Source organism: Trichosurus vulpecula, chromosome 4 (assembly GCF_011100635.1).
Source record: "Trichosurus vulpecula isolate mTriVul1 chromosome 4, mTriVul1.pri, whole genome shotgun sequence".
NCBI lineage: Eukaryota > Metazoa > Chordata > Mammalia > Diprotodontia > Phalangeridae > Trichosurus > Trichosurus vulpecula.
The window spans coordinates 211,264,029-211,279,682 of NC_050576.1; the positions used below are offsets into that span (position 1 = coordinate 211,264,029).

Below are 15,654 nucleotides of genomic sequence, written 5' to 3' on the forward strand. Positions count from 1 at the left end.
TTGTTGAATAGCCTCCATTTGATGGTGAAGATGAAGATGAACTCTTTCAGTCCATAATGGAGCACAATGTTTCCTATCCAAAATCATTGTCCAAAGAGGCTGTCTCCATCTGCAAAGGGGTAAGTAGATCTTGTTTACTTGGCAGCAGTTTATTATGACCATGACTCAAAAGAGTTGACTAAATTGAATTATTTTGACCCAAACCAACACTTGTGAGCTGATAGATTCATACCTTCTTTCTATCACTGCCCTAGATTAGAACCAGGAGTGTCGTGAGGCTCAAATGAGATCATGGTTGTAAAGCACTTTGCAAACCCCAAAGTGCTATAGAATTACCAGTTATTATTATCCTTTCCAATCCAAGTCTCCAATCTGGTGACGACTTCATTCCTGGAAGCTTCTTCTACACTCCTGGAGTCAAGAATTTTTATAGAGCATATATAGAACCCAGAGACCTGGGCTCTCTGTATAAAAAAAATGCACATATTTTTTAAGTTTAATCTGCAGTATTAACACTTTTTAGACAATAAGTAAAACCATAAATGAAGCCGTGATTTGTTGTAATTGCCTCTTTCCAAAGTGTAAATGCTCACACTGAAAATTTGACGGTCATTCTTACATGCCTTTTAAAGTTGGTTCCAGCACACCCTTGATTAGAATCCTGTAAAAATCAACTCACTGTTGTTACTTGGTTAGTTTGGTTCATTGGTTTGACTTCAGCAATATTTCCTCATATAAGCTTCCCCATATGAACTTTCCTCATATAAGCCCACCGATGAATGAGAAATACAAATCACAGTTAATGGGATGGAACAGGTACTTTTTGGGAAATCTCCAGGTATGTTCATTCATTCATCCAATAAATACCACGTGCCATGTACAGGTGCAGGCTCTGTAAGCAATATAGAGGGACACAGAGGCAACAGCTACAAAACTCTTAAGAGCAGGGACTAGATGTTATTCAACAATGAAACCTAACACAGTATCTTGCACGTAATAGACACTCAGTAAATATGATAAGTTTAATTGAATTAGTAACCTCTGTCCTCAAGAAGTTTCTAGTTCAGGAGTGAGGAACCTGTGACATCGAGGCCACATGTGGCCCTCTAGGTTCTCAAATGTGGCCCTTTGACTGAATCAAACTTCACAGAACAAATCCCCTTAATAAAAGTATTTGTTCTGTAAAACTTGGACTCAGTCAAAAGGTTGTACCCCTAGAAAGCCACATGTGGCTTCCAGTCTCACCCCTGTTCTGGTCTATTATTACATCCAAGTTTCACAGGGTAAACAGATTAACAGAAGTTATCTCTGAATTTTTTTTAACATATGATCATACAGTTCTGGAGATTTTGGTCCAGCTCATGAATAAGTAATACACACGTGAAAACAAGTACACACATACCCACACCACACACTTTATATACAAATTGCTTAGAGCATTATAGTGCTTTGAAAAAACAAGATCTACTTAAAGGTTGGCACAACCAGTCTTGAATGGGATGGCCAAGGTTATGGTGTCAGGCAGCAAGATCTCAATGAGTGCCAGAAGATGGAAGGAAGATGAATAAAAGTTGAAATAAAAGATTTGATAAATTGGTACTGCAAGCAGATTACCATTTAAATCTTTTATGACATTTCTCAGAACTACTCAACAGTACTTACCCTATATTATCATCACGAAAATTATGATATCTTTCGAACAAATTAGTACAAATTCATTTATTTAATCGACTTGAGGGAAGTAGAAAGTGGAATAAACAAAAGAATGATTATCCACAGGATTGCCACTTTTCTCTTTTACTATCCTTTTGTCATCTAGCTAATGACAAAGCACCCTGCAAAACGCCTGGGTTGTGGGTCTGAGGGAGAAAGGGACATCAGAGAACATGCATTTTTCAGAAGAATTGACTGGGAGAAACTGGAGAACAGAGAGATCCAACCACCATTCAAACCTAAAGTGGTAAGTAAAGAAAGAAAACCCTGTTTCTTTGAGAACACAGGTGTAAAATCACAACATTTCCCTGGAGGGAAGAAAAAGATGACTTGGCAGCCCCAGAACAAAAAGAATGACCAGCTTTTTGCTCTGTCCTATTTCCTACTGAAGACTCACTCAATTTTATTATTTGGTTTCATGTGATCAAAATTGCTGTTCACTTTAGGATGGAAAAACTGATCTGGCCCTGAACATTAGTTTATGGTCCTGTAGCCCTGGGTAGGAGTGATATTTCTGAACCATTTTTGATATGTACAGTATGATCATGAAAAACAAGTTCTGACTAGTAGTGTTTTCTTTGGTTCCCACACCCCTAATAAATCCCCAAGTTTTATCATAACCATATCATAATTTCCTCATATCTTACTTTCTCATTCATTCCTGGACATACTTACTTCAGCTGTTACCTCCAGACTTAACATCTTAATATCTTAATTTAACTAGTTATTCCATTACCACTAGTTTTTGGACCAGTGACTTCAGCTTATATTGGGTTTTGAGTTTCTTTTATTTGACAACCTTTTTATTTTCACCAAATAACCCTTTGCAAATGATATGAAGGCATCTGATCACCTCTCCATCATCAATATCTCTAGGACAGCAGCTAGTACTTTGGTGTTGTCTCTGAACACTCATAGCCAAAAACTTCCCCTCAAAATAGAGAATGTTGTTGTTCAGTAATTTCCGACTCTGTGACCACATTTAGAGTTTTCTTGGCAAAGATGTTGGAGTGGTTTGCCATTCCCTTCTCCAGCCCATATTACATATGAGGAAACTGAGGCAAACAGGGTTAAGTTAAGTTAAGGGTCACACAATTGGGAAGTGTCTAAGGTCAGACTTGAACTCAGGAAGATTCTGAATCCAGGCCCGGAATTGTATCCTCTGTATAAAATGGAGAATACTTTCTGGTATAGGTTGGACTAGGTGATTGCCGAGAAAACTTCCAACTCTTGAACTCTGTGATTATGAGAAATGGGTCTGTGTATTCCAAGGGCCATTGTTAAAGCAATCTGTGGGTTAGTTTACACAAAGCAACTACTATTATAAACCAAAGAAAAGATTCCTCACACCTTATAGTTTCTCACCCAATTGACTGAGATGTCAAACCCTTTTGTTAGAAGCAAAGTAAGAACTTCATCATCAAACATATGCTTGTGCTTTACCTACTGCAAGAAGAAAACTGGTGACTAAGTCTAATTTTATTTTAGCTGTTAACACAGACTGAGCAAAAACCAATGATAATCTAGTCACTTGACTTCTTCCTGAACCAGAATGTTAAAATCAGCCCCTATTCATCTTCCTTTGCCCTTTCTCTTTGATACCAGTCACCTGGACAATCCAGAATACTGACTTCAGGGATTTGTCATGTGATACCAGGTCTCCAAAGTTTAAAGCCCAGAAACCTGGACTGAGCAAAAGCAGAGTGTGTGAGTTCTGCCCTGACTAGCTTAGGCAGAATTTCAATTTGTTTTTTTTTTTTTTTATTGCTTCATATGTTTGCCTGACTCCTTTGAAAAAGAAAATTCAGGGTCATCCAGTTGAAAACTAATACCTTCTTTAATGAAGTAATAGGAGAATAAATAATGAAACTGCTTTTAAAGTTAATATTAAATGTAGATATTCTTGACTTTCTAAAATAAATGAGTTTCTGGAAAATTGTCTTATTTTCTCACTGACTTCTGTTTTAAGATGCACATAAATTCTGTTTAATCATATAATTTCCCACTTTTCTGGTAGTTATTTTAACACTAAAATTAAATGCAGGAGAAATTATGAAATGCTGTTGTTTTGGCAGGTTAGAATATGATTTACCCTTGATGGGCTGCTCTCAGAGACAGCTCCTTCCACCCCATCCCGTCCCCACTTCTAGCCTACACACCTTGTGGCAGGAAAACAAGTTGACTTAATGGATAAAATACTGGATCTGGAGTCAGACAGACCTGAGTTTGAATCCAGCCTCAGACATATCCCAGCTCTGTGACCGTGGACAAATGATTTGAATCCCTCTTTGCCTCAGTTTTTCTCATCTATAAAATGGGCATGATAATAGCATCTACCTCTCAGGGTTGTTGTGAGGATGATGATAATATTTGGAAAGTACTTTGCAAACTTTAAAACATTATGGAAAAGCAAACTGTTTTTATTATTACTTATTAATCCATTTAATCCTGAAGATTATTTCATTATTTTTTTTAAAATTCAAGCTCTATATCATCCTTCATTTTTAAAAAAGCTGATGCTTAATTGTGGCATGAAAGTAACACTGAATTTCCAAGAGTTCTGATGGTTCTGACAGTTCCTACATACTGCTAAGGCTTTCAGTGACATCTGAGTACCAGCCACCAGGCGATGAAATGTTTTGGGTAATATAAAATCACGAAACTACTATTAGGCCCATAAACATTTGGCTCTGAGGAAAGAGATAGAACACCTGCACCAACAAACAAAATCTTAGATATTTAGAGGATAGAAATATATATTTTAGGAAATATATTTACCCCTGAAATAGTTTTAAAAAAGAGATTGAGTTGTTTGAAGTTTTGTGTGAAGAAGTTTGAAATGATAAAGAAATACATTTCAAAATTAAAAGAATGAAGCTGAAAGAGTATGACCATGTAATTGTTATACAGTGACACACACTCTGTGAAAAAAGGATCTAACCCTGGGACTTGGTTGTGGTTGCTGTTGTTTTGGTGATTTCACTCATATCCGATTCTTCATGACCCCCTTTTGAGGGTTTACTTAGCAAAGATACTGTGATTTGTCATTTCCTTCTCCAGCTCATTGTGCAGATGAGAAAACTGAGGCAAATAGGGCTAAGTGACTGGCCCAGGGTAACACAGCTGGTAAGTGTCTGAGGCTGCATTTGAACCCAGGTCTTCCTGATTCCAGGAAGTCTCACCAACCCACAGTCAGCTTAACTGGGAATTAGTCTTTCTTATGAAATTGTGTACACAAGTTTATTTGCTTTCATTCCTGGAGCTTTTATCTTTCACCACTTTTAGATATTTCCTGATCACCATTTGTGATATCCTCTGAGACTCCTGGACCTTTCTAAGTTCCTAAGTTCCTCAACTTCAGACATCTGTTACACCTGAACCCTAATTATACCTGTTTTCCTCCCTCTGCTACCTTACTTAGCACCCTTTCTAGCACTGTCTTCTTTCCACCTTACCCCTACCTTCATACACTGCCGACCATGAGAACGTATTTTGTAGAGTTTATTTACAAGGAAAAAGTCATGTCTAAATTCAAAAATACAATCCAGCCTCTTAAAGACACATTAACAGTAGCTATAATCTAGTCCAACAGCTTCATCTTATAGATGCAGAATCTGGGATCCAAAGAGTAAAAATGATTAATCTAGTGACAGAATTCTTCTTCTGACCCCTAATTCTGTACTATACTAGGTTCCAGTGGATTAGAACCTGGTATGAGTAGATATATCTATTGAAATACATCAATACTCATAATTTAACAAGAAAATTCAAAAAAAGGCCTGGACCCTGAAGGAACAAATGATCATTCTAGGAATTAAAACTTTCCTTACTGCAAATATGCCTTGTCCTCTGTGGCTAAGAAATGATTTTTTTTTGAAAACCACCTCATTTCTGGAGCTCGCAGAATGTCACTAGACTGTTCATTTTCAGAAATTGAAGATATAAATATTCATTTATTCTTTTGTGAAATTACATTCTAAAGAATACATTATAGTCTTAGAAATAGAATTCATTTCAGGTTTTCAGTCAGTTAAAATTTTATAAGTCAGGCTATTACAGTGGAAAGATAATTAAAATTTTTTAACAATAGACTGTAATCTGAGAGGGATGTTTAGTATTCCATGGGGCCACAAATTTAAAAATGGAGTATGGCATTTTATATTTACATTGAGTCAGATCAGTTGCCAAGATGGGGAATACTTTATAATTGTAAAAAAGGAGTTAATTTTAAAATAAATAGTATTTATGATTACTGATCATGTTTACTACTTATAGGAGACCAAAGGGTCTCCTAGAAGCATTCACTATAATTATTTTTAAAAGATAAGATAGGGGCAGAGCCAAGATGGCAGCTGGAAAGCAGGGACCAGCGTGAGCTCCCTGCCAAGTCCCTCCAAAAACCTATAAAAAATGGCTCTGAACCAATTCTAGAACTGCAGAACCCAAAAAACAGCAGAGGGAAGCAGGGCTCCAGCCCAGGACAGCCTGGATGGTCTCTCGGTGAGGTCTATCCCACACAGAGCTGGGAGCTGGGAATGGAGTGGAGCAGAGCCCAGCCTGAGCTATGTGGACCAAGCAGACCAGGAGCCGGGCAGAGGGGGCCCCAGCACCCTGAATCAGTGAGCTGCAGCAGTTACCAGACTTCTCAACCCACAAACACCAAAGACAGCAGAGAAGGTTAGTGGGAAAAGCTGCGGAAGTGGAAGGAGTTCGAGGTTCGGCTTCCAGCCCCAGGGGGGAGTGGAGGTGGGGCAGCTACAGCTGCTGCTGCTTCTGGCCCCAGGCCCACCTGGTGGGAGGAATTAAGTGGCAGATCAGAGCAGGAGTGAAGAGCCTGCTGAAGATCTAAGCCCAGTCTGGGTTGGGGGTTCTTGGGGAAGAAGGAGTGCTGGTGTGATAGAGCTGGCACCTCCCCCCCAAATGTGGAACATAGAACTCTTTAGTCTACAAGCAGTCATACCCCACTGAAAAACTCAAGGGTCAAGTTAGTTGGTTGGGAATATGGCCAGGCAGTGAAAATGTGCCCAGATTCAGTCTCAGACTTCGCATTGTTTGTTTGGTGACAAAGAAGACCAAAACATACAGACAGAAGTTAACAAAGTCAAAGAGCCTACAACAGAAACCTCCAAGAAAAACATGAACTGGTCCCAGGCCATGGAAGAGCTCAAAAAGGATTTGGAAAAGCAAGTTAGAGAAGTAGAGGAAAAATTGGGAAGAGAAATGAGAAGGATGCAAGAAAACCATGAAAAACAAGTCAATGACTCGCTAAAGGAGACCCAAAAAATACTGAAAAATACACTGAAGAAAACACCACCTTAAAAAATAGACTAACTCAAATGGCAAAAGAGCTCCAAAAAGTCAGTGAGGAGAAGAATGCCTTGAAAGGCAGAATTAGCCAAATGGAAAAGGAGGTCCAAAAGACCACTGAAGAAAATACTACCTTAAAAATGAGATTGAAGCAAGTGGAAGCTAGTGACTTTATGAGAAATCAAGATATTATAAAACAGAACCAAAGGAATAAAAAAATGGAAGACAATGTGAAATATCTCATTGGAAAAACCACTGACCTGGGAAAATAGATCCAGGAGAGATAATTTAAAAATTATTGGATTACCTGAAAGCCATGATCAAAAAAAAGAGCCTAGATATCATCTTTCAAGAAATTATCAAGGAGAACTGCCCTGATATTCTAGAGCCACAGGGCAAAATAGAAATTGAAAGAATCCATAGATAGCCTCCTCAAATAGATCCCAAAAAGAAATCTCCCAGGAATATTGTCGCCAAATTCCAGAGCTCTCAGATCAAGGAGAAAATACTGCAAGCAGCCAGAAAGAAACAATTTGAGTATTGTGGAAACACAATCAGAATAACCCAAGATCTGGCAGCTTCTACATTAAGAGATCGAAGGGCTTGGAATGCGATATTCCGGAGGTCAATGGAGTTAGGATTAAAACCTAGAATCACCTACCCAGCAAAACTGAGTATCATGTTCCAAGGCAAAAGATGGAGTTTCAATAAAATAGAGGACTTTCAAGCTTTCTCAGTGAAAAGACCAGAACTGAATAGAAAATTTGACTTTCAAACACAAGAATCAAGAGAAGCATGAAAAAGTAATCAAGAAACAGAAATTGCAAGGGACTTACTAAAGTTGAACTGTTTTGTTTACATTCCTACATGGAAAGATGACATGTATGATTCATGAGACCTCAGTATTAGGGTAGCTGAAGTGAATATGCATATATATATATATATATGGTTATGTATATATATATATATATATATATATATACAAGTGAATGTGCATGTATGTATATATCTGTGTGTATATGTGTGTGTATATATATGTATACATATGTGTATATACATATATACATATATATATATATACATATAAAAGAGAGAGAGAGCAGACACAGGGTGAGTTGAAGATGAAGGGAAGATATCTAAAAGAAATAAAATCAAATTAAGGGATGAGAGAGGAACATACTGAGAGAGGGAGATAGGGAGAGATAGAATGGGGTGGATTATCTCACATAAAGGTGGCAAGAGGAAGCAGTTCTGTGGGAGGAGGGGAGAGGGCAGGTGAGGGGGGAATGTGTGAACCTTGCTCTCATCAGATTTGGCCTGAGGAGGGAATACCATACATACCCAATTGGGTATCTTTCCCCATAGGAAAGAAGAGGGAGGAAGATAAAAAAAGGAGGGGGATGAAAGAGGGGAGGGCAGATGGGGGTGGAGGTAATCAAAACAAACACTTTGGAAAGGGGACAGGGTCAAGGGAGAAAATTCAATAAAGGGGGATGGGTTGGGAAGGAGCAAAATATAGTTAGTCTTTCACAACATGAGTCTTGTGAAAGGGTTATACATAATGTTACACATGTGGCCTATGTTGAATTGCTTGACTTCTTAGGGAGGGTGGGTGAGAAGGGAAGAGGGGAGAGAATTTGGAACTCAAAGTTTTAAAAACAGATGTTCAAAAACAAAAAAAAAGTTTTTGCATGCAACTAGAAAATAAGATACACACACTATGGGGCATAGAAATTTATCTTGCCCTACAAGAAAGGAAGGGAAAAAGAGATGGGAGGGAAGTGGGATAATAGAGGGGAGGGCTGACTGGGGAACAGGGCAACCAGAACATATGCCATCTTGGAGTGGGGAGGAGGGTAGAAATGGGGAGAAAATTTGTAATTCAAACTCTTGTGAAAATCAATGCTGAAAACTAAATATGTTAAATAAATAAATTTAAATTAAAAAAATTCAAGCTGAAAAAAAAAGATAAGATAATATGAAAAAATTACTCCAAGAAACATCCTATAGTTAACAGACTTCAAAGTTGCTTCAAGTCAGCTCTCTTCTATGAATTCTTGGGAAATTTACAAAAGTTATTTTATCAAGTGGAATCATAAAAAATACATTAAAAACCAATTTTGGGTCTTATTCCGGTGTGAAGGTATGGTGAAGAATTGTTTGACATTTTTTTTTCCTGGATTGGATTTTCCATTCCACTTGAAACACTTAAAAGTAAACTGTATTTCTCAATATACTTCACGGTGAAAATATATTTCTTAGTGGCTTTCCTGTAGTTTGAAGAAGTTGAAATTGTCTGAGTTAACAGTGTACTCTTTTTAATACCAATTGAAACCATTAAATATGGTTTAAATTCTTATGAAGTACCTAATTTTGAAGAGGAGTATTTATGGCCAGTTTTTGACTGATAAAATAGACCTAGAATGTTAAGTGTCCATTTTGTAGAACAGAAATAATTGAGGGAAATGGCAACAACTAGCATAAAGATGATAATTTACAATGGAAGGAGAGAGAGAGAGAGAGAGAGAGAGAGAGAGAGAGAAGGAGGAAGAAGAGAAGGAGGAGGAGAGAAAGAAGTGAAGAAGGTCCAGCCTTGGGGGATACCAACACTTAGGGGTTTTTTTTTTTGGCCTTTCTATTATCAATGGTAACAGTGATGTAGGCAGGTTGGTGATGCAGTGGATTAGATGCTGTAAATGGAGTCACATAGACCTGAGTTCAAATTCTGCCTCAGGCACTTTCTATGTGACCCTAGACAAACCAATTAGCCTCTATTTACCTCAGTTTTCTCATCTGTATAATGGAGATGATAATAGCACCTACCTCCTAGGGTTGTTGTGAAGATAAAATGAGATATTCGTAAAGCATTTTACAAACCTTAAAGCATTATGTAAACGCTAGTGCTGTTGATGATGATGGTGGTGGTGGTGGTGCTGGTGATGGTGGTGGTGGTGGTGATGGCGGCAGGGTGGTGGTGGTGGCGGTGGTGGCGGCGGCGGCGGCAGCATGAATTCTGGAAGTTGAACAAGATTTACACTGACAACACTGACTGAATGTCCTGAAAGTCTAATGTGTCGGATTGAGCCTGGATTCAATTTAGTGGTCACCTCATGCTTGGATAACAATGATAATGATAAAAATTTATATTTACATACTACTTTGCAATTCACCAAACACTTTTCCTCACAATAACCCTAAGGCATCTAGTATTGGAATCTCCGTTTTCAGAGAATAATAATGATAACTCATTTATATAGAGCAATTTAAAAAGTATTTTCTTCACAATGGCATTGTGGAATAAGTACTATAAATATTTCATACTCATTTTTTACAGTTGAGGAAATTCAGGCTTGAAGAGATTAAGCAACTTAACCATAGTCTCATAGTAACTGTTGGAGCTAGGACTTGAGTCCTGCTGTGATGCCATGTTACAGTATCACATTCAATTAGTTTTCCAATCCATTGAAGCCAGTTCCTTACAAATTTTTATATTCGTCTATGATATTAAGAAGATGAGGTTGGTTTATATTATATATATATATATATATAATATATATGAAGATGTAGTATTTGTGCTGTAGTAGAGAGCTAGCCAGGAAGACCTGGATTCAAATTATACCTCTGATATATGCTGGTTCTATGACAATGGGCAGGTTACTTAGCCTTTCAGTGATCTAGGCAGCTCCTACAAGTGGCCAAGAAATCTACACTGTCAAAGTGAGAGTACCCTATAGCAGTAAAATCACAGGTTCTGTCTCTAATCTTATTCTTGCATGCACTGGAGTTCCCAGGTAGTGAGCAGTCACATAAATGCCCAAGAATTGCCAAGTCCAGTTCATTGCGAATCTTCAATAAAAAGTATCACTCCTTCTCAAGATAACTATTGCTACAAGTCCATCTAGGAAAGAAGACCTAATATTCCCCAAACCTGTTAAAGTGCAAAGTAGTAAGAATTGTAAAGAAGTAAATGAAGTAAAATGTAATGAAGTAAATGAAATATGAAAAATGAAGTAAAATTACTTCCTATTACCAGGTTTGACTAGTCAATAAGCATTTATTAGGCATCTAATGTGTACTGAACACTATGCCAAGCACTGGGAAAACAAAGATTAAAAAAAAACCCATCCCTACCCTCAAGAAGCTCACAATCTATTGTAGCAGGTGAGAAGCCTGAGTCTTTGCCTCCACATGTACATGTAATTCTCAGACCCACATAGATTGAGTTTTCATATCATGTAGCCTTAAGCCTTATATTCACAGGAAAGCTCATGAATAAAAATTTTCTCCAGGAAAGACTTTCCATTTACTGGCATAGTTTGTCAGTGCCCCATGTTGGCAAAGTGAGAGAAGAGGATTGTTATGATGCTGTGGTTGTTGTTTTAAAACATATGGGAACCCACTTCTAAGCATGTGTCCCACAGAAAGAATTTTTAATAACAAATGCCTTTCACATATGTAACAACAATGTGGCTAGCAGCTTCTGTAGGGGTGTATGACCCAATAAGACCAGCAACAAGAGCTGCCAACACAGGTTCTTTGATCTGCTTTTCTAAGGAAAGCAACTTTAAGGGGTTAACAATCTCACTTTAATCAAACATACATATATCATTCACTTAGTTCAGTGGGAAAAGCCAGCACCCTGAACTTCAGGGCAAATACAAATAGAAATTACAAACAGAAAATATCAACAGATCAAATAACACAATTCAACAGACAGGCTTTGTCTGATCAAGACATCACATACATAGTTACCAAAAAGAGAAGCACCAACATCTAAGTTTTCTTCATAGCTGGAGGGGGGGAAGGGCTCTTAACAACAACTACTCAGAGCCTCCACACCAACACTTTTCCAGTGAGTGAGAGCCCCAAACAAAATGCTAACCTCTGAGTTTATATACCCTTCTTGGGGCCTGGAGGCTTCATACCTAATCAGCAAAAGGGTGTGGACATGGGGCTTAGCACCTAGCAAGACTTAATCAAAGGCACTTGATTACTTTAACATTCTAAAAGAGAAAACAGTAAAAAAAAAAAAAGTCCCACCTTAATTAATATTACAACATAGTGTTTTTAAAGCTTGCAGGGCACTTTACATACATTATCCCACTTGAGCCCCATAACAACCCTATGAGGTAGATATTATAAATTATTATTACTCCAGTTTTACAGGTGAAGAAATGGAGTCTGTGAGTGGTTGGAGTGCATTGACTGTAGTCTCACAGCTAGTAAATGTCCAGATCAGGACTAGGACCCAGGTCTCCTTGATTTCAAATCTCTATCCATAGGGTGATTTTTATAAGTGGTGATTATGCCAGTCCATTCCAACTCTTAATCTCTACAGTTGATAGATGACCCTTCTCCAAATATTCCATTGTGTCCATTCTCATTCCCCAGAACTTCTGTACCAAAAATCACTGGCTTCATTGGTCTTCAAAGTCTTCGGTGAGCACATTTTCAGAACCTGGTTGAATAAATCAGCAAACTAACTTCTTCCTTTTTAACACTTGTCATGTGTTTCCGCTTGTATTGGTAATGAAACAACAGAATGCTGTTGACACTGTCTCCCCTGAGAATGCTGATCTTCTGATATGGGGGTAGAGGGGGACAGAACTATCACTCAGTGCCCAAAAAGCCCTGCTCAGTAGTTCAGAGGGTAGATATTCCATCCCAGAAATTAAAGCCATAGATATGCTAGCTTGAACTGGGGGCCAGTCAGGTAAATGGAAGTGAATGAAGGTCGCTCTCTGTTTGTCCTTGAGCTCTCATATCAAAGAACAATCCACAGTGCTAGCACTGCTGGTACAGACACCGATGCATCTACCTAGCATAATACTTCAAATGCCAGGTGTCCAAAAAACAGATAAACAAACCAAGGCAAGTTCCTAGGATGTGAAGTACATGAAACTGTGCACCTAAAATAAGTAGGTCGTCCTTTTGTGAATGGTGCCACAGAATGGGCTATGTCTAATAACACGAAAGGCTGTTCTCTGCCTTTTCTAGTTCCTGTCTATAGTCAACCTGAAATAACATTTTCCTCTTTATTTTCTCAGTGCCCTTCCTCTTCTTTATAGTAATGTTTTCAAGCTGCTCTTATTCACCCTATATTCCCATTCTACTGACAGGGAAGATATGCCTCCACGTATGAGATGTTAAGAATAAAGATCCAAATAGAGACACAAACATATAGTGCTTCTTCCCAGTGACCTAAGTATATGTCATATCAGATCCATCCAACAGAATAAAAGGAAGGCTAGTGTCAGCAGGCCACAGACATTACCCCCCAATCTTCCTAACAAGACTTTAGATCTAATTAAATAGGTACTAGATCTGAAATCTTGCTGAAATATACTGAATTTAGCCTAATTCAACAAATAATTATTCGGTGTGTTACCTGGTTCAAGTCATATCAATGACCCCATTTTGGTTTGTCAGACTAGACTTTACTGATTCTCATGTGGTAAATTTCATTAACTAATGGTTTTATCAAACAGATTGGAGACTTCAGAGAATGATTCCCAGACTAAGGATTTGCTAAAGCAAGGGAAATACCTTCTTTTTTTAATTGGTCTAGATCTTGAATTTCATCTTCTTGGGAAACTCCTAGTTTGGGATCTCTTTCTGCTTATGCAGATCAGCAATCCCCCTGTAACTTAGAATTTTAGAGAGTGTTTGCCTGGGGTACTGAGAGGCTATGTGACTTGCCCATAGTCAATAGGCAGCATGTATCAGAGGGAAGAGTTCATCCCATTTTTTCTTGCCTACAAGGCCAGGATTCTATCCACAATGTAAACATCAGAAAAGGTTCTGTTCACAAGATGAATATTTCAGTCACACAAGGAGCAACACTGTGGCTAATCGATGGCTGTCCCTTGACTGTAGAGAGAAGCTTGATGAAAAGTAAACATAAAAATAAACATGGAAGGCCAAAATACCCTCGTTTAACTCAGAGTGGGCTTACACCCTAGGGCCCAGTTTGTTTTAGATCTCTCTGGTTCGATCTCCTGTGCAAAGCTAGTTGGGGAACAATACTTGTATAATGCATGATGACAGAAATAGTGCTGTGGATGAAGAGATGTGTGATGGGCGCAGGAGGCAGTTAGAATGTGTATATAATATAGGAAATCTTTGCTTGGGCTGTCATTTGCTACCCTGATTTAAAGGTGTGCCAGCTGTTTCTTTTCATGTGTGTGCCAATGGACTGCCTGAGCTCTGACAAAGCTGCCTCAGAAGCTTGAGCTAGCTAGCTGCCATGGACAGCTAATAAGGTTGCACGTGAAATAACTCTTGTAATAAGGTTTCTGTGTATATCCTGAAGAATAGAGGTAAGAAACCCAGTGTCCACAATGGTTTTATTTATAACTCTTCAATCTCTGTATCTCTCTTTATGCTCTCAGTTCAGATCCATATTGGTCCTTTGGAGGGTGTTTAGATCACAAATGATGGTTGCAATCTAAATTGGATTAGAAAGGTAGGAGAAAGAGGGACGAAAGTAGAAAAATTTGACCATGTTACTAATAAGAACAGCAAAAATCATATTATTATATCAAGACACAGTAAAAGGTTTTTTATTTATTTATTTTTTACAAAATACAACACCCATTTCTGTAAAAAACAAACAAAACACTGAAGAAGATAGAATGGAATAGGATCACTTCTATGTGTAGAGGGGTTTGCCTTGGCAAGGACACATAGTAGGTGTTTGATAAATGTGTGTATAACTTGACAAAATAAAATTGAAACGTTTTTAAAATGCATAGAAGAGAACGAAGAGAAATGTTTTTAAGGAAGCAGACAAACTCTACTGTCTGTAGCTTCGTGCCCTGTTTATTGTAATATATGTCTTCATAAGCAAGAGATGACCTTAAAAGTCACCCAGGTATAGAATTAAGCCTTGAAATTCAGTGTTGTGGAACATTTTTTACTAAACCCCAGGCTATTCAAAAGTCAATTTTTGTAGACTCACCTTTCAGAGTGTTTGCTTTTTAAATTTTGTTTGGGCAGTTAAGTTATGACTTATGTCTGTCTTAAGAGCAGAAAGTGATTTGTAAATGATCATATCCAGAGAGAAAGTGTGAGACTACGAAATCTTGGCATGGACTAATGCTGAAGAACCTAGAAATCTGAGAGAAGGAGGTGGTTCCAGCCGATTGGGATAGAACTTGACCCTATTTTTCATTCATTCTCTTTGGGGACTAACATGGTTCTCTTTGAGCAAACACTCCTCCTAAACCTGGCAAAGGTTAATATCAAGACAAGACCAATTGATCTCTCTCTGAAGAAGGATAGAGCAGTGGTCACCGTCAGCTAGATGAACATTATATAAGTTGTTGCAACAAATGAGGTTTGATTAATCAGGCATTGCAAAAAACCTTCCTAAAATATCAGCCTCCAGGGGATGCAGCTGTTCCCCACCACCATATTCATTTGGGGCTACCATCTTTGGCTCTGAGTTGGAGGTCTCTTTTATTTCCCAAAGAACTATACATGCTTGAAGTGGCTTACTCATGGAGGAGAATGTGAATGTCAGAAACCTGCTGTGTTTGAGCTTTGCTTTGAAGTCTCTCGAGATTTTTGCAAGAAAAGCAAAACAGAAGTACAACCTATTAGAATAAAATGTCTATCATCCTGCAAATTGAA

The 15,654-nt window shown here is 38.1% G+C and overlaps 1 protein-coding gene across 1 annotated transcript in view; it reads left to right on the top strand.

Annotated features, from left to right (window-relative positions):
• The window catches only part of PRKCA (protein kinase C alpha), a 511,588-nt gene that overhangs the window by 488,611 nt on the left and 7,323 nt on the right, over nucleotides 1-15,654 (top strand). The window contains exons 15-16 of the mRNA XM_036758262.1: nucleotides 12-119; nucleotides 1,820-1,960. Coding sequence (XP_036614157.1) covers nucleotides 12-119; nucleotides 1,820-1,960 — 249 coding nt within the window. The remainder of the gene's footprint in view (nucleotides 1-11; nucleotides 120-1,819; nucleotides 1,961-15,654) is intronic.